The sequence below is a fragment of the Zosterops lateralis genome (genome assembly GCF_965231275.1).
Source record: "Zosterops lateralis genome assembly, chromosome: 7".
Lineage (NCBI taxonomy): Eukaryota > Metazoa > Chordata > Aves > Passeriformes > Zosteropidae > Zosterops > Zosterops lateralis.
Window position 1 is genome coordinate 18,158,866 of NC_139767.1, and position 26,062 is coordinate 18,184,927.

The 26,062-nt window shown below is 38.2% G+C and overlaps 1 protein-coding gene across 2 annotated transcripts in view; it reads right to left on the bottom strand.

Moving 5' to 3' along the window:
• Positions 1-1,625: 1,625 nt before the first annotated feature.
• Positions 1,626-26,062, bottom strand: part of ITGA6 (integrin subunit alpha 6) — a 39,395-nt gene continuing 14,958 nt past the window's right edge. The window contains exons 2-26 of one of the 2 annotated variants that reach the window (XM_083864986.1): positions 24,409-24,536; positions 23,901-23,980; positions 21,865-22,120; positions 20,293-20,424; positions 17,851-18,061; positions 17,211-17,404; positions 16,988-17,076; positions 16,061-16,188; positions 14,286-14,381; positions 13,770-13,831; positions 12,384-12,541; positions 11,302-11,451; positions 10,803-10,918; positions 9,727-9,916; positions 9,558-9,641; positions 9,276-9,355; positions 9,048-9,125; positions 8,845-8,947; positions 7,771-7,944; positions 7,222-7,320; positions 6,739-6,849; positions 6,560-6,658; positions 6,102-6,227; positions 4,506-4,635; positions 2,812-2,924 (exon numbers count right to left, since the gene is read on the bottom strand). In XM_083864986.1, coding sequence (XP_083721112.1) covers positions 4,528-4,635; positions 6,102-6,227; positions 6,560-6,658; positions 6,739-6,849; positions 7,222-7,320; positions 7,771-7,944; positions 8,845-8,947; positions 9,048-9,125; positions 9,276-9,355; positions 9,558-9,641; positions 9,727-9,916; positions 10,803-10,918; positions 11,302-11,451; positions 12,384-12,541; positions 13,770-13,831; positions 14,286-14,381; positions 16,061-16,188; positions 16,988-17,076; positions 17,211-17,404; positions 17,851-18,061; positions 20,293-20,424; positions 21,865-22,120; positions 23,901-23,980; positions 24,409-24,536 — 3,052 coding nt within the window. In that variant the 3' untranslated portion in view covers positions 2,812-2,924; positions 4,506-4,527. Of the gene's footprint in view, positions 2,925-4,505; positions 4,636-6,101; positions 6,228-6,559; positions 6,659-6,738; positions 6,850-7,221; positions 7,321-7,770; positions 7,945-8,844; positions 8,948-9,047; positions 9,126-9,275; positions 9,356-9,557; positions 9,642-9,726; positions 9,917-10,802; positions 10,919-11,301; positions 11,452-12,383; positions 12,542-13,769; positions 13,832-14,285; positions 14,382-16,060; positions 16,189-16,987; positions 17,077-17,210; positions 17,405-17,850; positions 18,062-20,292; positions 20,425-21,864; positions 22,121-23,900; positions 23,981-24,408; positions 24,537-26,062 lie in introns of both variants that reach the window. The other variant, XM_083864987.1, reaches the window with a different exon arrangement.

Sequence of the window (26,062 nt, forward strand, 5' to 3'; positions counted from 1 at the left end):
TTCTCATTATGTTTATGACAAATGTTTATGGCCATCGTGTAAAGGAGAGTAATTGTTTAATAAAAGCAGGTTGAATTCTTACCTTTGAGATGCTCGGAAGGGTCTAGCAGCATTTTCTGGTTCTAGTTTTGGAAGCTTCTTGGCCTCAACAACAGAGTGGCCTAGCATATATCCAGCTAACCTTTATCTTGGGGCTTTGTTGCACCAAAAGGTCGTTCAGCAACAATGAGCAAAGCATCCAGTGAAGGTTGACATCTTCAGGGTGGAGCCACATTTTGTCTGTTGAGTTTGGTGGGATTTTTTTCCCTGCATAAATTTTGGCTTTTTCAGAGGGCTTTTTTGGTGGACTCAAAACTACCTTGCAATTGTGTTACTGACTGTCAATATCATATTTCCACTGCTAAATACAAATAGGTATGCAAAGTCCTTGACCAATTCTGGGGGATGTATCCATCCCCACTACTTCTCAAATACTTGTCTGGCACTATGTAAGGTGATTTTTAGGAGGTGGCTTGCATGGAAGGGCCCCAGGGCAGCAGGAGTGCAAGCGCCGAGCGAGGAGAGGGGAGCCGTGTCCCGGTGGGAGCTGGCACATGGTGCTCTGGCTCTTACCAGGGCTGCCAAGGGCAGCAAGCAGCAGAGAGCCTGCAAGTGTGAGATTGTGCCTTAGCTCCTGCTGCTCCTTATCTCCCCTTGCATGGAGCAGGGCAGCCAGAGCAATGGCAATGCTGAGAGAGAACGTGCTGAAGCCTGCCAATTTCAGGCTGTTCTTCTGTGGAACTTAGTTGTGGCCACCTCAGTTAAGTATGATAAAATCACTATTACCAAGACCACCTTTAATTAAAAAAATTTATTTCACACTTCTATACAAATATCCACAGGTAATTTCTAATCATGGAATGATGTAGCATTCTTAGCTGGTATAACAAAAGTTTGAGATAAAAATATACCAGTGACATGACTTAATTTTTAAGAACTTTAACACTGCTAAGACATTCATGTTCTTAGATGAGGGCCACAATCTGGTTTTACATTCAGGGATATTTCTCAAGCTTCTTAGCCCCTGATTAGCCTGGCTTCTGATGCTGCTGAGCCTTTAAGCAAACAAGTTAGGATTCTAGAAGCTCAAAAATTAGTAATGTCTGAATTAATATGTAAGCGTTCATAAAGTCAGGGTCATAAAATACTGAAATTATCTAGTTTAATAGACTCATCTTTCTTAACACTAAAGGTAGCTTTTTAGGTGACCACACCTTCCAAGAAGGTACATTCAAAGTTAGCAGTAAAAATAAGATACTTGACAACTGTGCTCCTAGCAGGTTTTACCCTATGAGGGGAAAAAGTACCAAGAGGTTTTTGCATAGTTCATATTACAAGCAAATAACATGCATACTTTTTGAGCAGGATTTTGTTTTACATGGAATACACAACTGTCAGCTAAATCTTTGTTCTTCAATAGTACCAAGGCTTTGGAATATGGGTAAAAAAGTAAACTCTTTAAATCATTTTCTCAGTTATGCTACAATTACCGGATTACTAATAACATAGTTCTACTTTTATCAACATTCAGGTATTCAAGATGATTCAGTAGTCTCAACATGGATCAGCTCAGATCCTGACAGTTAAGGTAAGTAAGGCATCTGTAGCCTCCTTCAAGTGCTATACAACAGTTGCAGTAGTCAATTCCTTTTGCCAACCAGGAAGTCCTTATAAAGCTGGAAAGAAGTTTCCAAAGGACTTTTGGTATCTAAATGGTATCTAAAACACTACTTCAGCATGGTGTCCAAATTGATAAACAGTCCACAGTAATATACAAATCATGCTACAGTACCTGATGTTGCAAGCATCAGGAGAAGAAAGCACCCATACGCATCATTTGCATAAATATTTACATTTTAGAAAGCACTGGCACCTTCAGTGATTTATTAAAAAGCAGTGAAAGCCTCAGGTCTCATAATTTGAAGTTCAAAAACAGAAACACAAAAACCAGAACATTGGATTTAAAAATTCAGTAGTCTTTGGCCTACCAGTTCGTCAAAGACAATGATTTATAATAAAAATAAATACAAAAAATGACTAAAAATATATATATACAGAAAGTACATCTAATATTCAAGCCTCTCTTAAAAAAAACCTGTGTATATTTGTTGTGAGCATGAATCACACAATCTGATCTTAAAAAAAAAAAAAAAACCAGCAAAAAACAAAACACCACCAAAAATCAAGCAACATGACCCATTGCACGTGTAATTTAAGATGATGCTTTTTGTTAAACCCTAACTACTGCAGCAGGCAAAGGTTATGACTAAAGCAAACTTCCAGGTCTTCAGCTATTCTTGAACAAAGTCTGATAAGGCCACTGTGTGTTTATAAAACACTGTGCATTGAGGGAACAATGGAGAACTGGTCTTAACCTTAATCATGCATTCCTTAAATAACTAGGAAGAAAGTCAGGATCACGGGAGGATCAAAAGGTCTGCTGTAGTGGTTTTGCTTCTTTTGCAGAAAAGACCCCAAATCAGCATAATATTTTCTAAAGTGTGGGTTAGATTTAAGGGGGATGAAGACGCAGTGTGGAAATTAAATAAGGCAAATAAAGTCTGTTGAAGCCATTTTAACTGTGCAAATAAAAGCCTCAATATAAGTAGTAATATCTACAATCAAATGGTGACTGTCCGTAGTGTTCGCAGGTCTAACTCCATCAGTATTTCATGAATGAAAACTTTAACCTCTACCTGAACGTCGTGGATAAACAACATTTTTGCCTAAGAATAACTTTCATTTTCATTCCATTTGGTGAACCACTGTTTTGTCTCAAGGTCTTGGCTTTTCTCATCTTTGATCTGTCGCTCCTCTTTTCGAATTCTTACAGCGTGATAGCGGGGGACACTGTCATCGTACCTGGACCGCCGGAAGAACCCGCACTGCGCCGAGAAGGAAAAGAACAGCTTAGCTCTGAGTTCCTGCCAAAGTACTGCAACTGCAGAGGCAGTGAATTCTTCCTTGACACAAATATGCACGTAAGAAAATTGAAAACAAAAGTATGTAGGCCAAATGTAGCATATTTAGCTGTACAAACGTGAGCCAAGAGGTCTGCATTAGCTGTTCAGCAGCAGTTAAGACAAAGGGCGTGCTCTGACTATCCATGGTAACCAAATACCTTAAAAATATTCCCTCCAGTTACAAAGCTGTTCATTCATCTAATGAAGACATTTACTGCTACACACGGAAAAGCTGATTCTCCTGAATCAAAGGTAGGTGTGTACTTCAGTGTCTTATATGGTGACATGATTTACCCTTAAGAACTTACAGAAAGACTTCCAGAACACTGAAGAAAAGTTATCCTAAGGGCACTGGTTTTCAAAGCACCTTTTCCACTTCAGTCACCTCAACTAACTACACATATGCTGTATTAGAAAAAGGAGTCTTGCTTAGTTTGCCATGGGATGTCATCCTGGATGAAATTTTTAACAGCTTATTTGTGTTCTGCAATTTTTTTATTCAAAACTGCTGTAAAAACTGATTCTGAATATCAAGGAATGGACTAAAATTAATTTCCAAAACAAAAGGGAGCTATGGCCACAGTATTACAAAGATAATGACAGGTACACACTCAACTGTACTCAACTTGATCCTTATGGATCAAGATTCAGGTTAGGAGACATTGTGCCATCCAGCTGTTGTTAGATACTGCTTGGGGTAAGAACATGCTAAAGTGGGCAAGGTTTTGTTCATAGGGTGCTGGATTTTTTGGCTTGTTTGGTCAATGGTTTGGGGTTTTTTTAATATTAGAACTTAGATGGAACTGATTTTTTAAAAAAATTACAGTGAGTAAAGACCAAATCTTTAGCCATCTCATAGTTTCATTAAACACTGATTTGAAATAATTCATACAGAATTCCTCCCCACCCCCCTCATCCCAAGCGCACTTATGGATACAATGTACGTGCATCTTAAGTGGAATAAAGGTTGCTGGAGGCATAAATCATCATGCATCTTGTAACTTCAGCAAAGTGTTTTCCTAGAGACATGCACCTTGGAACTCAAGTAGAACAGATGTTTCCACAGCAATAAATTCTCATTATGAAAACCCTTCTCCGATGTAAGCAACATGTGTCTTTCAGCATGCACTAAAGGTTAGTAAAGCAAATTTATGCATTGTCCATGTAATCTTATCTTTACATCTTAACTCTACAGCATTGATTCCCATCTTGCAAGCTTAAAGACTTACTTGTAATGTTAAAGCATAATTTAAAAAAATACTAAAGCCTACTGCAACAGATCACCATGTTTTTTTAAAAAAATAAGTAAGCATTTTAGACCAGGGTAAAACCTCTGTGTGTTCACATGCACCAAAAGCTGAAAATCTATTGCCAGAAGGAGCAAGCAAGTATGATAGCTTGAAATCCACAAGTTAATAGAACTTATGCAGAAGAAGCTTCACAGTTAGCCACTGCAACCATAGCATGTGCCACAGCTAGAAATTAAAAAATATCATCAGTTACCAATTACAGAAGTAGATCAGTATTATGCATCAGAAGTAAGCCTCTCTTTATCAGATGGCTGAGCATGGATCTCAGCCTTGTGATATGTGGCATCGTAATGATCTTTCTTATTTCTCTTGAAGAAACCACACTACAAGGAAGCAAGGTATTTAGTCAATTTTGTGGACCAGAAGTCAAACCTATCAAAACTGACTTAACTCTGTCAACTGCCTTTATCCCTTCACAGGTTAAAAAAAAAAAAAAAAATCATAAGAACTCAGCTGTTTCTAGATCTGAGAACTTCTTGGGGTAACTTGATCTATACAATAACAGAATTAAATAACCTGAGTTATTAATTAATAGCCTGAGAATATTATTTTAGAGGCATTTTGATAAATTCATAGAGAATCTGTTTGCGTCTTTTTAAAGAAAAGCTACAATAAAGTATGTCCATAGCAAGTGAAGGTGGCAGTGAAGAGCAGAAAGAAGCCTGTATATACAGAAACCTGTTTGTGGACTAGTGCACGGGACAGACAAAACCACAGGGTGCAGAACAAAACCAGTTACTGCTTTGACTCCTTCAATGCAAGCCTTTGTCTTAAACCAGTGATGTATCTGTCTTTCCAGTACGATGTTTGTCTTTCATAGAACAGCACAGTCTGCATCATCAAAAACAGCATTTTATGCTGTGTGTGCATGTGAAAAATGTTTGCATTTTCATGCACAGCAAGTAAAACACTAGTAGAATCTAAGAGCCCACACTTTACTCCTCCACACATCAGGAATGTGAAGGAGCAGCTGGGCATTTTTTAGACATTAGGAAATCAGAACTATCCTAAGGGAAGTAACCTGCAGCAAATAGCTCCTCAAAGCTAACTGCTGCAGTTGCACTGGGAAAAAAAGTGACAGAATATTCTTCACCTCCTCTTCCTTAATTAATAACCTTCTGCCATCCCATAACAGCAAATGTTAACTGCCTACACCTGTAAAAACCTGTAAGAATAAAAGGACTGCTCTATTATACTTGGGACCACAAATAATTGGCATTCTTATAAAGATCATTAGGACAAAGGTACTTGATTTTTTCTTTTGCAAGTAGTTAACCATTTGTTATTCCTCTTTATTTTTTCCTTTAAGGTTTCTAAGATAAAAGAGCAGTAATAAGAAATTCAGCAGCACACTTGACTATGTATTAATACTGTGCTTTTGGTTATCTTCATCTGCTATCAGTTTAATGGTATTTCTGATGTTATGAGAACAGAGCCCTACTAAAACATTTGTAAATAGCTCACATGAAGTTGTACACCTAACTGCAGAGGCTCCCAACAGCTGTATCCATCTGTATCAAACTATGGCCTCTGAGCATTTGTCTCAAGTGTCATCTGGAATTCAAAATACTTCCTTTTGAGGATGTGAAAACAGAAAAATTATGTAACAAGTCTGCCTGTACAACCATTTTCATTCCAAGTGTTGCAAAACTGAGGAACTGACAGTGTATGATTTGTGCAGTTTCCCCCTATTTTGAGTCCCAAATACATAATAATTTACTTAATTAGTTTGCTACCTTGTCAGTTATAGACCAGAAAATAAAAAATAACCAGATGAATAAAAGCTCACCTTCCACAGTAAGAATACCAAGAGTGCAAGCATGAGTATTCCAGCAAGGATAGCCACTGCAATGATCCACCACGGAACTCCTGCATAAAGGGTTACTGGTTTTGCAGGAAATACAGTCACACGCACCTGCAGGATGGAAAATGTGCAGGTGGAAGGAGTATTTTAGAAGACACATGTTTAATTAGAAAGCTGTAATTTATATAGTCTTATCTCTCCTCTAACAAGATGTCTTCTACAAAATGCTTTTGAAGAAAAAGTTCCCACTGGTATCATTTGAATATGGTAATGAATTTTTTTCAACCCCATTAAAAGGTAAAAATTATCAATAATTCAAAACTAAATTAAAAAGTTAAAACTTTTAGCTAGTTTTGTTTTAAATTTGTTTCATTCCTGGTCTTTGGAGATAAGCTAGAACAATCACAACCATTGACATGATTAACATTAAACACTGAACCTACCTGGGCAACTTCATTTGTGAGTTTAACGTTCTTGGCTACTGCAGGAACACTGATAGAAGCCCTAACAACAATGTCAAGGTAATTCATTTTTGAGTATTCCTGTTCCAAAATAAAACATGGATATTAGATACAGAACAGAAAGAACTGACCTTCCAAAAAGAGCAGGTAAGAGGACTCACCTCTAAGAAGGTGCTGTTCCACAGTCGGGAACGCAGCACAATGGATGCCTTGCTGTCGAAACCCTTCAGGGGACACTTTATGTCCACACAGCGTGCATTCGCACCGCAGCTCTGCAATTACACATTGCTACATGTAAATGAGATCATGTCTTCACTCATGGTTTAAACCTCACACCAAGATTAAAAATTGGATTATATGCATCATACCTACATGCAACAACCACTATCTGTTTGTACTGACAGCAATGGGAAAATGATGTGAAGATATTACTATTTGCTTATTTTAATGTAACTATGCAGATATTCTTTCCAAGTTCTTTCTCACAGTAGATAATCTAAGTGTTCAAATTTTAAAAGCATTGGTGTTTGGGTGGAAGATAAAAAGAAGGCAAAGAGAGCATTTCTTTCACTCTGCCAAACTTTGAAAAGCTCTCTTCAGAGTGCAGAGGGAGGTATCTGACAAGAATACAGCAACATCCTTACCAAGGTCTTGTATTTTCTTTCTGAGAATAAAGAAAATGCCTGGCTGTCTGTCATCTGCTTCTCTGCAACTTCACGCTTCCTCCTTGAATTATGGGATTCCTAAAAAGAGAAAAAAGTAAAAAACTAAAAAGCAGCTTATCATAAGAATCTTTTAATTTATACAAGAAGAGAAACTAACTAGAGCTCAGTGTTTTCTTCTCTCAGATTCACCACATGACTGATGGCATTATATATCTCTACGTACCTACATCTACTGCTAAGAATAAAATTTGACATTACCTGAAGAAAGACCTGTCTTCTTTAATAGGGCAAGGGGAGGTGTAGATTTATAAAGTTTTCAATGCTATTTCCATTTTTATTTCTAGATAAAGGTTATTAGTGGTACTCTGCTAAAAGAGTAAGATGCGCTATGGTCAGCAGATGGAATTTTTTTTTAACTGCATACTAATTACACTCCATGTTATATTAACTAATAAAATTATCTTACAAGAACAGGTTTATGTTTATGTTTATTTATTTCTCTTTAATGGTGAAGACAGAGTAACATACCGCAAGACGCAAACTGTTGATTTCATTCTCAGGTTGACAGGAGACTTTTTCCAAGCCTTTGGAGTCTATTTTCATCAAATAAAGCAGCCATTTGCCATTACTAATTTCTTTCGGCCACTGGATGTCCAGGGAAGCAGTGCCAAATGTTTTCAGTGGTCTGCCTAAGTTAGCTACCTGTTAAAACAAACATTCTTTAAACTGTGAAATACTTTTCAGAAGGGTTTTCTTCCTGAAAACATTATTGACTTGGACAAGCTTTAAGCACGCAGCTAACAGGAAATTTAGATCAGATGAAAGGCAGTCAAAATAGTACAAAGTGTATACTAAAACTAGCATACTTGAATAGCAAGTAAATACATAAAAGGATTAGAATTCCCTAACATGAACTTTTAGTTATTGATTTTTAGAAATAAATCGTCATGTGAAACGACAAATTCAGTTTAGAGTTAACCAGTGAGTTGTGTAACTGAGGCAAATTGCAAGTTTCTGAGGAACTCTGACACAGAAAACAAGCTCTTGCTCTTGTAAGTCTGAAAGTTTTTTCACAATCTCTTTTTTACTTTCTTAGTGTTACTGATCATGCTAGCAAGTTTTAAATCCGATATTTTAACTGCTGCTGCTATAATACATGGACCAGCTACAGAAAGAAATAAAGGACTGAACGAGATGATCTTTAATTTCTCTTAGTCTCCTCCTTGCTGTATTATGCAGAAGACCAAGACAGTGAAATAGACTCACACACTCGAGGGGCTCAGGCAGCACCTCCTTGTGCTGGCTCTGTGCTCAGCCCGTTCTTGCTGCCTGTGTGCACCAGCCAATGCCTGGGCAGCCCCAGGCACGTTCTGCTTTGTTTGCAGGCAGCCTCAGGCCACTTCCTCAAATATGATCATAAAACATCAAGGCCTAAAAAAGCTCTAGTCCACAGTCAAACTGCATGTTCTGATCAGGAAGTAACGATTTTGGGACAAAGAAAGCAAATTTCATTGTAGCAACTTTTCTAAGTATTCATATGCATAAATCAAGAAACTGTGCATTTGATTAAAAGCAGCTTTGGCATTAATCTAAATTACTCACTCTGAATTCATACTCTATGAGGTTTCCAATATCATCTTCAGATTTCATAGCACTCTCACCAATGATGTTACCTCCAAAATATACCTGAGAAGGCTTAGCAACTCTGTTCAGGTGGGGGTGGGAAAGAAGAATAATCAGATTTTAATGAGTCTGAAGCAAAACTGTCCCCAGACCCCCCAGTTTGTCATGCTATCAACACTTACCCAGTGAGTGATAAAAGCAATTCAAGAACCACTTTAGCACTGGCTGTAATTGGAGTCAAATTAACTTGAGTGCTTGTTCTGCAATGAAAAAGAAACAATGGTGTTCATTTTACAAATTTAGTAGGTTTCTCTCTACTGTTACTTCTGTGAATCAAACAAATGAATTCAAAATGTTTACAACTGTATATCAAAGCAAAGTAGAGGCACATGCACACAAAGAAAACTTACGTTTCCAGTTTCAGGTTAATGTCTAAGTCTGTTGTATCAACATTAACTTTAGTGGTACTTAAGATCAGATAAAAGGTTACCTGAACAAGAAAGAAGATAATGAAATATATGAGCTCTTAATAAGACATACTGATACATGAAATTTTATAGGAAATTTCAGTATTAACTTCTAGAGTTAAAAAAACAGATCCAAATCACATTTCCAGTTTTGACACACAGGAACTTTGGTTGACTGCAGTCAGAACAAGATTTTACAACTTGAGTAAAGTAAGTGCAACTTACATTAGAATTTCTTTTGAAAGGATTTCCAAGTTCACACTCTGCTTGAGAACCATTTTGGTTAGCACCACACGTTAGTTGTTTTTCCTGATGAAACAGAATACATTTACAAATAAAAATATGCTGAAAATATTGTAAATTTTTAAGGTTTTTTTCTCTTAAAAATACTTACAGGATAACCCCTCATCTCTCTGAATGCAGAGTATGTCAGACTGTCTGGAAAAGTTGCAATTAGTTTAGCTTCATATGCATCTTCACCATCTCTTTGTGGATTTTTTACATCAGATGGATTATTTGTCACTGTTATTTCCAGGGCAATATCTTTCTGGTCTTTCAGAACAAGCACTGGCATGCCATTTTCCCTACAGAAACAGAATGTACAGGGTTCTGTGCATTAGGAAAACAAATATGTATGCAAGTTTGCTTCTTATGATGGTTTATCCAAATACTATTTCCTCTTATTAGGGAAGAATTATGGTAAATCTATGAACATAAACAGTCATATGTTTCTTCCCCCACACCAATATTTCATCTGACAGTGGCCAGCAGTTAAGAGGACAGAACAGGCTGATAAATCCCTCAAGTAATCAGGAGCTTATAGTATTTCTGAACCAGCACTTGCATCTGGCTAATGTAGTGATGAATTTTCTCCAAATCAATCTACTGACCTGCTTTTCTCTTGTAAAGTTTACATGAGTTTGGCTTCCGAGCGTGGCACTCACTGCCGAAAACATCTGACTGCTACCAGTAAATAAACTTACTTCCTTCTGTTAGTTTTAGCCCCATTCTAATTTCACTGGCCCTTCAGGAAGGAGGGATGCAGCAGGGTGCTGGGGCATGTGTTAAAATGAAATCATTATCCATTTCTCTGTAACTACTTCTCTTGGGCTATTAGACTGTACTCTATTGAGTTGTCATAGAGTCAGGTTTCATCTGCAAAATAATTATCAGTGTCACACAATAAACTACTGCAAGGCCGGTTTAGAATATAATTTCTCCAGCTGTTAAATTGTTTTTTTTTCTTTTAGCCCACTCCTGGCACTTGGTATCCATTCAACTCTGAACCACTTTTCTTCTCAAGCTCTTCCCCTCTGTCCCCATTCCTCACACTAACAAATCAACACTAATTCCAAGTGCTGTGCTTGCCAGACAGAAAAAAAGCTGCTCTTTCCCAAAATCCTCTCCTAAAAGTTCTTTTAAGCACTTGTTAATAATTTTAACTTTAGAAGTGCAGTAATCGAGACTTACAGTGGTAAATAAGTAAACCTGTCTTCATTTCCCTCCCTCGTACAAAACCGGTACTGAAGTTTAAGATTGCTGTGACATTCATTGTCTTCTCCACATCCTTCTTTTAAGAACTCCACCTAAATAAAACCAAAGAAAATTTACTGCCTGACACACAATAGTAGCTTAAAATGAGTACCTTGTTATGTTGGACAAGTGTTCCCAGCAGGAGACAATGAATTTCCATTTTTAATCAAAAGTACATTTCCTCCTGAACTTATATTGGGGAGAAGGAAGAAACCGAGGAGCTATGCCATCTTCACTTTTGTTGCAAAAGAACAATAGTACATAGTTCATAACGTGTTGTAACAAGTTCAGAACAAAATATAAAATGATAATCCAATAGTTACATGTCCAGTGCCACCACAGTTATTTCCTTTGGACATAATTTAGTTTTCTACAGTCTTTAAAATTAATTTGTAGAAGTATAGATTTATGTGACTATATAATATCAAAGGCTTACTTTTGTGGTCTCTGTTTCAGATTCATTTGAATCTAGAATTGGTATAAGATCTGGAAGTGCACTCTCTTTTCTCTTCGATGATGACTCCAGGCCAGCAATTTTAACATTGACTGATATTGGAATAGGACGTAGCTTATCTTTAATTTTTTCCTGTTAAAATATTTTAAATTGCATAGTTAGTGTACAGTGCAGAGAAGAAGAAAACAACACAAACATGAGCTTTTGATACTGTATATAAATTCAGCATTTTCTAAACATGCAGGAAGCCCTACGATCTTTTTTCCTATGGCTTCCCAATCTTATGATTTCTCTCACCATTAAGAATTCCTAGGAACCACAGATAGTAATTCAGGAAGGCAAAATTCACGAAGCTAGAGTAAAATAACACACTGGAACAGGTTTGAGTAATATGGTCTAGTGAAAGGTGTCCAAGCCCATGGCATGCGAGTTGGAATTAGATGATCCTTAGGGTCCCTTTAACCCAAACCGTTCTATGATTCTATTCTATTCATAAATTAAAATTCTTCAAGCTGCTGTGGTCAAAAGCAGCATTGGAGGCTGACTCATTCCTGCTGAACCATGGAGAGGGAATCTGTTTAGCCTCTGGTGCAATACCACCTCTAAGTGCCACTACAGCAGCCAAGTCAAGAGAGCACATACCAAGTTTCCTTGCCCTGCCCATTCATCCACTCCAAAACCTATGGGTTAAAATTCTTTTCCTGAACAGTCACACTATAAAATTCTGTAACAATTATTTCTGTTGGAAGCAGCTCTCTGTTTTTGGCACTTAGTCCCTCTCTATTCTAAATTAGTTCAGTTCTATTGACCTCCACAGTGTATTGCAGTAGCTACAGTTTTTATTCATGCCTTACAAGACAGGCAACAGGAGGAGGCAGCATGTATGCAGAGAATAGTAAACTATGGTGGGATTCTATTTTTGAAGTTTATATTGCATATGACTTTGAAATTATATACAAAGTTATATACAAAGGTTCCTTCCATCAGGCTGAAAAAAAAAAAAAAAAGAATTCTTTTGTTTTAAGTGGATCTAACTGAAACAGAAATCAAATACTCTCCCTTACCTGCAGTATAAGCCTTGTAGTCACACACTCCCATGAGTTCTGTCCCCTGAGGGTTGTACTTGCAGTGAACTGATCAGAGGAGTGGTCACTGAAGCGCACCCTGGAGGGCAGGCCCAGCTTCCGCCTCTCGTTCTCCACTTCAAACATGTAATTGATCTCTGTGTGAAAAAATAAAGTAGGTCACTATAAAAAAAAGAGTCATTGCCATATTAAAAAGAACTTTAGTTTCACCCTATATGATCTTAAGCATTACTTTAGAAGACTGTTCCAGCCAGTGCTGCGCTTCACAAACTGTTCTCAGTCATTTAAAAAACTTTCTCCATGTCAGTTTTGTCCTGCCACAGTTGAGAGCCAGGTACCCCGTGTGTGAATCTAAAGAAAATTCCTAACCCAAGTCCTGTTCTTCCCTACGTAAACCTTTCCCTAACGGATATGGCAGAGCTGGCTGCGGGAGCTGTAATTGCTGTGCGGAGCCAGCAGAGGGCTGAGCTACCCACTTAAACACCCCGACCGCGCTGTAGGGGATTCCTGTTGGGTCCCTAATGCCACTTGAGAGTCAGCAGGATAGTTACAACACTGAAAGCAGAAGTGCAGCTAGAGCTGCCCAGTTGTGTGCTGAGGCATGTTTCCCTAGATCTGAATTTGGTGCATCTTTTAATGATTGCTTCACTGAGCTAACAGAGCGCTGCACAGATGGAAACAGCACTGAGTGTGCCAAGACACTGAGCACTGCAAGTGCTTCACCTGCTGAAGGACCAGCACCTCATTCAGGCACAGCCTTTGGATTTTAAAAGTAACTGAGAAACTCAAGACAGAAGAAAGGTCATTGGGTTAAAGTTGTTCTCATTTCTTCTCAAAATCCTACACAGTTCTCCACGAGGTAGTAACAGCAGCATTTTAACAAGTGCTTTACATTTTTGTGGCACAGTCTTTCAGTTTTCTCCTATTAATGCAGCTTTTTTAATTTCAGTTAATGATTTCCACAAAACCATTTTCATGAATACAGGATAGGTTCATAGGGTAAGCCTCCAATAAGAAATAATGCTCACTAAAGATGTATAAAATCAGCCTTAAAATTTTTTCTCTAAAGCAGCACTAACCTAGAGAGGCAAAATGCTCTGGGTCTATAGAGCAGCCATTCACTCACTGGCAGTTGTAATACTTAGAAAGCTTTAGTCTGTCATCCACAGAACAGGTTAACACACCAGCATGACTAAATACAGACTGTGCAACAGCTGAGCTTAGCACTGAGTCATATTTTAAATCTGTCACTGTCTGAGTCACTATAATTTGAGTAATATTTTTCCATTCTAAACTTTAAAGAAAAAAAAACAAAAACAAACCATGTGACAAAACAGATGAAAAATATAGATCTTTAGAACTTACTTATTCTTGGATTTAAATCTCTGGGGTTTGCAGTATATTGAAAACATGCTTTTACATCCATCCTGTAAAAAGTGCCGAGAAATTAGTATTAACTTTTAATAAGGCAAGGTTCAACAGAATGAAAAGTTTTAACCGATCAGTCCTATGACTGTGGTATTTGCTACTTACTAGACTGAATTACAAAGCAAGAAAAAATGGTTAATACGCAATTAAGCATTTGTCTTACATGTCTGTTCAAGACAAAGTTGTTCAAGCCAAGATATTTGTGTCAGAAGCCTGAAGAGACAAGGTGACATTTCCAAAAATGGATGTTATTAAAAGGATATGTTCCACACCTTTTCTTTAGCACAGTAGCCTGAAGAAATTACGGAAGTCAGAATGAACATATGCAGGTTAAGCAAATGTATCTGCATGACTCTCATATCCCTTCACTTAAACATGATCACTGAATGAATTTTGACAGCAGAAAGCTCAATACACCAAGGCTTCTGATAGAGTAATTTCTTTTTCATTTACCTTATTTCACCATGGTCCTCAGGGTTCTTTTTCTTTAGATCAATTCTATCAGGCTGTACTGTAATGTTTCTTCTAATGCTTATCACAGGCCGAGATCTTCGTTTGGGGGAAAAATGGGGAAGAAAAAAATGATGTAAAAGAAGAAGTTGTTTCTGTTAAGATTAATGAAATCATTCATGTGAGTATCAGATTCCCTCCACACTTATATTGCTTTGCAAAAAACACTCCAAGAAACACAGTTTCCCTTTGATATTGGTTAGAAAAAACCCTGAAAACTATTAAGGGCTAAACAAAGCAAAGGTCACCAAGGACAACTACAGACCCCGTGGGGGAAGCGGGCTAGACTAATGTGATCTTGTTGTCATTCTATACACTTTAAAAAAATAGAAAATTCAGTGGTGGTTTCTACCACCAGTAGTAATTCACTTCTGTGAACAACTATAGGTACTACAGTTCATTCAGATCCATGTTCACAAGAGCTTTAATTTGGAGCCTGGTGGCTCTTGGGAAATGATGTTTTCATTTCCTGATTCCTCTGCATGTAGGCTGTAACCATACTTCTGCCTGACAGCTTGTATTTTCTCTTCCTTTTCTGGAAGGGAGAAGACATTTCACATGAACAAATGAATGAGCTGATCCTGTTCTCACTGAAGCATCCAAAGGTTGCTTAAAATAGCTGAGAAGCCATCTGCTCCATTTAACTGGGCCACTCCTTTCACTTTGTCACCATAAGGGGTTTCTGTTCTCACCTTGATAAAAGTTTTTGTCCTGCCTTTATCAGCAAAATATTAAAGATCCTTTTGAGTTATCAGAATGCTAAATAATCTAACCAACCCCTCTACCACCTACTCCGTTCTCTTCCACAAGCCTTGTGAGTTGCTTTTCTTGGGGGCTGTTCCAGTGTATTTAAGAACATTACAATTATGTGCACAGATACTATACACCTTAGAGATGGGAGCATAAATTGTAGGAAGGGTTGTTCTGAAAAGTAAAGCTGTTTGTCCCAGAATTCAGATAAACAGTTTTGGAGTTTCTGCTTCTCCTCCTTTGAGACCTGACAACAACCACCAAAATCCTGAGCTTGATGTAGCATTCACAGTTCTGATGCTGAGACAGTCAGTCTTTTCCTGCCTATTACTAGTGATTCAGCTTAACAGTACATTAAACTGGAAAAAAAGCAGAGGTCTGCAAAAGACTGACTACATGCCTAATTAAGGCATGTGCTAGAGAAATCCCAAAGGATCCTGGCTGTAGGGCTTCCCCACTGTCATGGGCCCCAGTGCAAGCTCAGCAAGGCTGTTTGTGCCTCACTGGCTTGGATCCTCAGCTACAAAAGTGGGGGCTGGTTCTGTTTTCTTCTATCTTCAGTAAAGCACAATTAGATTATATAAGAGCAGCAAATGTATTAGTTAACATCCCCTTAAGGAATTACTTATCACCCTTAAATTCCATTCAAAGACAGACATCCAAGTTACAACAGGGCAAAACTAAGGTGCAAGTACAGTGCCCACATCAGCACTCTACAGGAACTGTTCATATTCACCCTCTTACCCTGTATTCATTCTAAGGCAGGTTCTCAAGTGGAGGAGGGGGATAAAGTAACAAACCAATTTATGGAATCCCTGCCACTCTCCCCTTCCCTCAAATTTCCAGTTTCTGGTAGGAAAAGTACACTCACAGCCAAACAGCTTTTTGTTACTTCTAAGCAAATTATTTTTAAGAAACTAAAACCAAAGCCCTGGCGTGATTAATTTAATAAATTCCATATATAATACCTGTACACGTTTACAGAATCTGACAGGGAACCAACAGCAACATCAGGGTAGGAATTTTTATCCAGATCCATATTTCCAGCAATAGAGTAACCAAAGAAATTGGTGTTTGTTTTTTCACCATCAAGAATCTAAAAAGCAAACAGGTTGAAGGAATTCAGACATTTAAAAGTGGTAAGTGCTAAGACATTAAAAAGGTGACATAAGTAACAAATGAACATAACTGCCTTGTGGCCAGAGAAAAAAGAGGGAAGAGATACAATGATACAGGACCTGTTAAATAGGACCTCTGTGTTCAGTTCAGCTAAAGGATACTGAAGTGCCAAGATGAGTTGCTCTTCTTCCATAAAGTTACTTGGCAATAGCAGTGAGTACCAGAAATTACTGATTGCAGAGAGCTTAGTTCATCTTTATTTACAGTATTTATGGACTATAAACAAACATATAGTTTCTTTGAACAGAAAAAGTATTCTATAAAGTATTACAAAGTACTCAAGCAGTATTCTAGGGAGTATAATGAAGTTCCATTCCCACCCTGCAAATTGGACAGTGACCCTCAAAAACAAAACAAAAAACCCAAACATTATTTAAGAAGGAAGCGAAACAGGAAGTAACGAAAGAAAAAACAAAGAAACTAATTGTTTTCAAATCACCAGATGCATTTTTTAAAAATACAGAATTTATTTATCTACACATCTGTTTCCTCCTGGACATATTACTGGTCCCAATGGATGGCCCCAGAAATACAAATATATATTAATATCAAGAATTCCTAATCTTCCCTGTCAGCAATGCAGTCTTTGGAGAGCCCTGTGACTTTCCTGCATACCCACCACATCAATAATAGCAATGGAAAGGAAGATGGATAGCCCTGACATATTCCTTTAATTTAGTTCAAGAGTAATTAGATAGTAAAGGTTATTTGATTACCTGTGCTGGTTTTGTATTTATTCCATTCTTGGATCCATGATAAATGTACACTTTGCCAAAACCATCATACGGGGCTCCTACTGCAATATCTGGTGAAAATAAGTTGCAATATCTAAAATCATTCTTGCTCTTTCTGCAGCATGCAATCAAAAGGTAAGATGTTTCAAGTCTGGCATGGGCCAAACAATCTCACACATTTTTACTGTCATTGTTTGCCATTTACCTGGGTATCCATCCTGATTAATGTCCCCTACATTTTCAACTGCAAGTCCAAACATGGAGTCAGTGGTTCCGTTTAAGCGGAGAGGCTTCACCCCTGCCCATTTGCCTTGGCGGTTCATGTAGATGTACACAGCACCCCCAATATCCCCACTTCTGTCAAAGTACTGCGGGGCCCCAACAACGATGTCCTGCCACCTTACAATTGAAAGAAAAAAAAAAAAGCAGTGCTTTTGTAGAAGAACTCAGAAAAATAACTGCTCAGACTATAAGCTCAAGGTCAACTGCCCAAAGAGCTGCTGAACAAAGACTAAAATGCGCATTAAACTGGTTGGGCATCAACAGCCCCACTGACACTGCAAGCCGGTTTATTCCCTTGATGGCATACAAGGACCTTCTGTGGCCTTCTTGGAGTATGAGACTGGTTTCCTATTTCTCTGTTTACAATAACTGTTTAAATAAAACTCTTTATAGAAAGATCATGACACTCTGTCTTGACTGATTCTCAAGACACCATTTCCTCCAGGAAAACATGTAAGGTGGGATTTATCATTCTTATATTTCTAATGTGAAAAACCAAAGCAGAAATAAACAAGATCGCTATCCTTTATTATACAGGCAACAGGAGTTAACCACAGCCATACCCATCACTGTTGAGGTCCACAACAGCAACGTCATAGCCAAAAGAGGAGGCCAGCCCTTCTCCTTCAAGTATGTGCTCCAGGGAAAGTGCTCTCTGATTTTTTTCTTTTTTCAGTAAAACAACTGCTCCGCTGTGGTTGGCCCTTGGGGCACCAGACACAAAAGTCATCTCATCTTGGGAGACGATTCCTTTACCAGAGTCCAAAGAGAAACCTTTAACAGAGAAAGAAATAAAATATAAATTAACTAAGTAACAGCTTGCATCCTACTATGAAAAAATAAACATTTCCCCTGCTATATTGAAGTGGTATATGGAATACAAGTTTTGTCTAAAACAGTGTGCTATGGCTGGGAATTCCCCATTTTTGTTTGCACTGCTGGATGTGTATTTGCAAGTTAATGCTCCTCTATACATTACATTTAGCATTTCCCCACAAAACACAGAACTTCATTGCTCACTTGGTCCTGCTTTTCACAGACACCAAATACAGGATATATACAGCTTAGACACAACTACAGCTTCACCACTTGAATATAGCTTGAGTACTTCACCTCTGGCAAAATTATCAGAAAACCTCTTAAGTCAAGTCAGTATTTTTCTATTTCAAACATGCAATTGTACTGCACAAGCATTCACAAATGAATGATGTATGCAGTATTTGAGAATCAGCCTACACAGTAATGGTGAAATGGGCAATTTTAAATTAATGCAGCCCTAAACATGACATGTTCAAAATAATTTAGTCTTACAATACATTTTAAAATGTGAAAAACCAAGTTAAAAGACTATACTGCACATGCCAATATAGCCAAAGTAGAAAACTGCCCACTTTGCAAGTAAGGAAGATACCAACCAGCAAATGGGAGTCTCCCTCTGAAACACTTCACCACTACTATGGAAATTCTCAATTACAGCAATTTACAATGAGACAGTTCCAGAAAAAACTTAAGGCGTCCCAGCTGGAGGAGGGATGAGAGGGTTTGGAGAAATGCATGACAAATGAGCATTTCTCTGAATCCTTGTTACTTCACTGTCTCCCCTTTATCTGAATCCGTTTTTTTCATGCTTTACTTACAATGTATTTGATATGAAAGGGAATAGAGGGGAGAGGATCATGACAAAGGTCTGGAGATTATGTCTGACCAGATGCTGCCACCTCAATGGTCACAAACCTAAGTAGCTATTCATCATTACATCCACTGACTTGTCCACCTGTATGCTGGGAGGCAATGTTTTGTACACAAACTGATCTGGATGAGTATCAGATACAGCTGTCAAAAATAGAAGACCTATAAATATGAGTGAAAGATTGAAGAGAAAATAAATAGTAGTTAAGCAAAGCACCTATAACCACATTTGCTTACGGTCTAAACAGACAGAACAGTAATGCCTGGGATAAGCTGGCTTGCCTGGAAATGGTTCTGACTATTACAAATTAAGGCAGCATTTACATTTAGGAGATAAATGCAACTGGAAAAAGTTAGTATGACTGTTCATACCAAAGGCACCAGCCTCCACAGCACTCCTCACCTTAGCAATTCTTATTCCACCAGATGATGGTATCAGCTTGTCAAACATAAGCTCTTAGGATGATTTTTCTAGTTACCTTTACACCCATTAATTACTGCTGATAGTTAACAGAAGTTTATGCTCTCTTTCTTCTTACGTATGTAGCTCCAAGTTTACTCTCTTCTTGACTTGCTTTTTTACTTTTTACATTAGCAATGCCCTTCCCATCTGTTCTGCTTTCCATCACTCAGCCAAAAGCAGTGGATCAACACACCACAGAAATCTGCACTGGAACAGAAGGATTCTTTACACTTAATGCCTTTCCAAAAATGCAGCATGGCCTTAACAGTGTATCTCACTGGTGTACAGAAAGGTCACTGGCCTGATGATATATTCCTGCTTTCCTGACTGCACAAAGAGCAAGATATTCACCTCCTCCAACACACACACAAGTAAAATATAAACAGTACTTACAGTATTTTAAAGGTCTGTTAAAAGCCACTGGAGTTTTAGAAACGTGAAGAATAAAAGAATTGCACTTACCTACCAGGAGAGAAAATCTGCAGCCTTAATAGTTACATCCAGAAACTCAAATTTTGATAAACTTTCTGATACCGTGTGACTAAGGACTACAGACCCATTCATTGTACTGACCCATCAATGTGATAATAATCACTCCCTGAGACTCCATAGGCCCTCAGCACAGCTCTTGAATCTCACATTACAACAGCAGCTCTTCTAGGTACCTCAGCAGTATCATCTTACACTTAAAACTGGCCCATAAATGTGGAGGGAGGCTGTGAATTATCCAGAACAGTTAACTTGTTACAGGGTCCATAATGGAACATCTGCTCCCATTTGAGATCATCACACCAGGCTGGAATCACAAATGCTGAAGAGACCTCAAGAGATTTACCACGTTACTTAATCCTACCTAAGTAACTGTTAGCTGGAACAGGAACTAGATTCTTATCCTGGCGGCTCTCATCACCAACTTCGTAAGGCCCATCATCAAAGATACCCAGATCATAAAATGTCTGATTCTTTTGCTCTGCACGAACCACCCCTGAAAAAATGAAATGATAAAATAAAAGCAAACGAATGATAAGTGAGGAAAAAACCAAATGTTCCCAACTTATATTAATTATGATGAATGATATAGTGACTGCTGTTAAAATGGGACCAATACAGAATAGTGCACTGGGTTAGTGTTTCATCTCTGTTCTGTGTGCCAGAAGCTCATACTGCTCTACAGAGAAGCCATACAATGATCTGGAAAACATGGAATACTAAGGAAATTCTCAAAGAAAACACTGAACCAGTCTGGTCGTAAACCACCCTTATCCTGTTATTTCTTAGCCTTATAAAGTTTCTCTTAAAAAGGAGTATACAGGAATTTTTAAAAAATTACATTTCATTATGACAAACACCAGTAATATATTTAGAAACAGTATTTAAGAAGAAAAAAGCCATTGTTCAATAAAAGGTGTGCTTCCCTTTTATCAATTGGCATAATTAAGGTTTTGGCAAGCACAAGCATGCTTTTCCATTATACAGAAGAGTACTCTTTAGGACTGTCCTAGCACTTCTCTGCAATTAAAGTAAAATGGTGTCTGCACTCAGTATGCTGTTTCAGGTCAGTCAGACTTTGTTGACAGATCCATGGAAGATTAGGTTTTCACTAAAGTACACCTTGTGCCAGAGCTGAAGGCACTGATTTTGCACGGTTCATACACCAGGCACAGGTGTACGAGGTGGAAAAATGCAGTGCTTGGAGGATCAGATGTTCTCAAGAGGAAAGTATTTACAGCTGTTGGTGTAATGAAGTGTGATGGGAAAAATCACTTCAAGAGACTGAACTGGCCATTAATATGCTTCTGAATATAAACTAACAAAGAGCATCTAGGGTTTTTTCCCCTTCTGTTCTGGAATATCTCCTAGATGACAGAGAGTAATTTGGCTCTTAGATTATCCATGAAATTTTACATGGACATGCACGGATTTAGATATGAATACATGTAGTATTGCTGTTATCCTCCTGCAACCCTTCAGTATTTATTTTGGAAAGTACTCGTTTCCACAAACTGCACAAAGAATAAAGGGGAGAATACTGCAGAATCAACAAAGAGTTCAGCAACTATCTAAAATTTGCTCAAATGCAGAAAAAGGGCTGGTCAAGTAATTCATACAAATTTAGTAGTTTGTTCCTGTATGGAAGTGTCTAAGTAAGCCCTCAATCCCACTGTAAGATTAGGACTAATAAGGGGAAAATTTGCTGTACATATGTACAAAGTTCCATTATCTATTCATAAATACACATAAAGATATTTAAAGAAGCTTCAGTAAATGCTGATAGACAAGCATAACATTTTGTAAAAACAGGGTAAAATCATTACATCCCTATTACCTCCTGTCCCCTTAAAAAAAAAATAAACTTTGGCCGCAACCTTTTTGAGCAGTCTCAGAGGAAATGGGAAGGGTAGGCAGGAAGGAAGCCAAGTCATACCTTTCCAGTTGTAAGTGCCTGGGGCACCAAACACAATATAATGATAGTCTCTAGTAAAAGTAGCAGCGACACCTTGCTGACAGGAACCAAACTTCTCGTGGCCTCTTAAACGACCATCACAAAAACTCCATACTCCATTATCCATATCATCCTTAATAGTGAGATCCTGGCTCAGCACATAGCACCTTCCAATGATATCCCGGGTTTCCTGCACTGTGTTCACATACTGCCTTTTCTCATAGCGATGTGCACACGTCTGCAAGACAGAAGAAATAATGTCTGATGTTTGTGTGTGTTGCACACGGGTCACCACACAAGGCAGGGCTCCTCTAGCAGTCCCTCCTGCTACCAATGTCACCCTGCAGACACACCTAAGGGCAGAGTCCAGTGTTCCTTACAGGCAACATATGGGAAAGGTTACAGATACAGATACAAGTCAAAGCAGACTGCTTCGTGGTCAAGGAAGGCCACAGGGTTAAATCCCTAAAGCCCCTCCTGATACCAAATCCCTCTCTTTCAAGAAGTAAGGAGAAAACCACCCTCTTTGTCAAAGAAAGAAGTGGCTGCTTCCCAACAGCTCTGAGTTAAAGGACTGAAACACCTGTGCCGGACTCAAAAAGCTGATTCAACTACCATCTACCCAAGATTTCTCAGAACTTGAGCCTTACAGAAAAGTGCTACTAAGCAGAGGCTGAAAGCTTTTCCAGTGAAGAGGAGGGAAGTTGCCCCTACTTCCTCTGTTGGATGTTCCATTTACAGCATAACTGTCACTGGGGCAGAGCTGAAGCACTAAACACATCCTGTTCCTTATCCTTTTAGATTATCCCCTGGGAAAAGAATTCTAATCAAATATTTAACACAAAGGATGAATAGCCACTGGCTAAGCATGTAACCACCAAACTATTGTAAAAAAATGTGAACCATCAAATGCCTTTGCCAGCAGTGTTTCTGGAAGAGTAAGATGTAGCAGGTTGTGTGAAGAGCACAAGCAAGTCAGGTTTCTCAGCTGACAAACCTTTTCTGTGGCTCCTATCAAGACCTACATATTAGGCAAACAGGCAGCTGCTCCACATTAGAGCACTGCAGTACTGTCCTGCTGCAGTGACCTCCAGGCTGCTCACATCTCATCTAATAAGTGCATTCCCCACTTACAAAGAAAAGACACAGCAGCATTAGATGATGACTGATTAATCAGTGAACAGGCCTGCTTCCATGTGGTCCCTCCCACTTTGGGTTCTGAGCAGGCCAAAGCTAGTTATTACTGCCTCTAAATCCTTAAATAACCAGATTCACATCCTGAAGTCGCCTGCCTCCAGGTTTGGAAGCAGTGACATTAACCTCCAATTAGATGAGGAAGCTTCACTGCACACCTATTTTATGATGTATCTGGTATCCTGCAGCACCACAAGAGGTTTTTATTTAACTGAGAATAGTACTTTTAAAACTCTTTCTCTCCCAACTCCTAAAAACTTTTTCTCTCTGTTTAATATAAAATAAAGAGTATCTATGTATTGTGTAAAACAAAGAATAGCAAGTAGTCTTACTGCAGCACAATCTACCGCAGTGCAATGACCGTATTAATTCACAGGAGCTACTCAGTGAAAGTCTCCTGATAAAAGCTGAAGTGAGGCTGGTCATCTTGGAAAACAGGCTGGTGATAACCTGCTGCTTTTACAGCCTTATACACTGTTCTTCCCAATTTCTAGGAAGCAGAAATACAGCAGCCAGTAGTATGTAAAATAAAAAAAAGTGTATATGACAAAAAAAAAAAGTGTACGTCTTGAAAATAAACTGTCCATCCCAGATTGTTACAAAGGTTATAAAGAGAGGCTAAGTCATAGAAAAATAATTTGAAGCTCTTACAACCTCAAATGCCTTATTTTGCTAAGGAGACATTTAAGTCCTTCCCTACAAGAAATCAAAGGAGTAAACTTAGGCAAGTTGCCTTTCAGCAAGCTGCACAGAAACGCAGACCATTCAAAACATGTGCTGTATAGACCCCAGATGTTTTTGTAAGTTAGTCCTTTAGCACTTACCACCACATTTCCTCCTGGGCCCTGACTTTGGACAGTTACACCCATCCATTGGTCTTCTTTACTCTCCATCTTCGGGTCAGCTGCAGAGTATCATAAAACAGCTTCAAATATTAACAGTTCACTACATTTTCTTTTTTCTGAGTTTTTGTTTGGTTTTTTTGTTTTTTTTTTTTCTTGAAGCCTGTGTCAGGAGAGACTATTCATACAGAACACCAGATAGTCTGCAGGTGGCAGTGTCTGTACATTTTATCACTAACAACACCCATTTTATTAAACTTCTAGCTTATCACTTCATGTAACATCGATTTACAAACGAGTAAGAATCTATCAAGAATTAAGTATCTCATACTACACCTTAGCAATTAAGCTACAAATTACTCTGATGCAAAAAGTAGTTGTGTATAAATCCGTAGAAGCAACTGTCTGATACACTGCCTCAGAAAAGGGCATCAAACAAGAAGAATGAGACGACTGTTTCAATTCAAAACAAAAGCACTGATGAACTTACTCTCCTCATCAAATTTGACACGCATGCAATTTGTATTTGGAGATGAAATGTCACAGCTGTAGAGCCCTCCTGTTCTGTTGGCTTGTTGGGCTGGAAAGGCCTTTTCCCGAGGAGCTCCAACCAACAATCTGCAAGGAAAGCAAAATGATTTAAAGGAATGTGTAGACGGAATATTAAAAAAGAGAAAGGCAACAGAATTAGGAAGTGTTTTCACCATGTTGCAAGAGGTTTGACACGCCAACATTTGAGGATGGATGAAGAGCTGCACCCAGCACTGCTCTTCTAAAAACAGCAAAGGTGGGGAGGGGGAGGGGAGAAGCTGTATAGCAGCAATGCAGATTACAATTACTGGACCATAATTATGCATATAATGCAGATTATAATTATTGCAAGCCAGTACCTGTATTGTTATTACTGTTATTATTTTTGCAATATTCACTGAAAATAGTTGATAAAAAGTAGGTGTCTGGCAGTTTTGGGAAAAATAATCTTTTTATCATGGCATCAAGTGGGGTATTTTTTGCCTTACTAGTTGATAAATCATTGATAAGAGTGGGAAAAGTCACTAAAATGACCAGAAACCCCTACAACAGTAAATACAATTGTTCTCAGGCTGTCTTCTAGTTTTACACCTGTCCTACGCCACTGTTTGCCTGAATTTAATGAAATTGATGTGTTATCGGAAACCATGCTTTTTTTAAACCACAAAATTTTATCTGTATTGTGAAACAACCAAATTTTCACTATTTCTATAGGACTAAATTCTCCCACAATCCATAATTTATCCTCCTCATGAAGGTAAGCCCCCTGAATGCTGGAACCTTCAGGTTTGGACCATACGCAGGACACCATGTAGGTGGGGTTTGGTTTAAAAGGTTTTCTGCTTTTACCTCTATGTCTGTCTGCCACCTTTTTCAAACATTTTTTCAGAAACACAGCAGTCATCAGAAAAGTTTGTAAACAACTGTGCTTTTAGAAAGACCATCAACAACTAAATTTTCTAATTTTGGCAACAGTTCATTTAACTGTAATCTCTTAAGAGTAATTCTTCTGCAAAGCATCTATTTCCGAATTCTTCCTAATGGCAGACTAAATACATTTTCTCCTCAGTTCTGGTATTGCCCAGGGAAAGATAGATGACTTTTTTTTTAATTTAACAACCATAACTTTAAGAAAGCAGAGGTATTTTATTTTCTAACTTACAGAAATTTTTATTACTTCTACTTTTCATTCAAAGCCTGGGGGAGTAAAAATTATGTATTAACTTACAGAAATCAAACCTTTTGTTTCAACATTGCAAACAAAACTAAAAGCTTCTTGATTTTAAATACCTAATTTGGTTTAATTCATCCACATGCATACTACTGATAGTGGTGGTACTGGGTCAATAAAATAAACCCTGTTCCTTTCTACAGGATAGTGAGACTGTCCCTCTCTCTAGCTGAATGACCTTTTACAGCATACCACGATCCTGATGGCAAGAGAGGATCTTGCCATATTGAAGCACTGAGGGAATAAGCAGCGTAGCCAACAGAACCCGGAGTGGGAAGATGTGCCACCTGCCATAAAATGCCACAAACATTCAATGGCATCTCAGACACCAGTGAGGTCAGCAGATGAAAAATGAAATTGCTCAGCCTTTTTAAAAAATGTA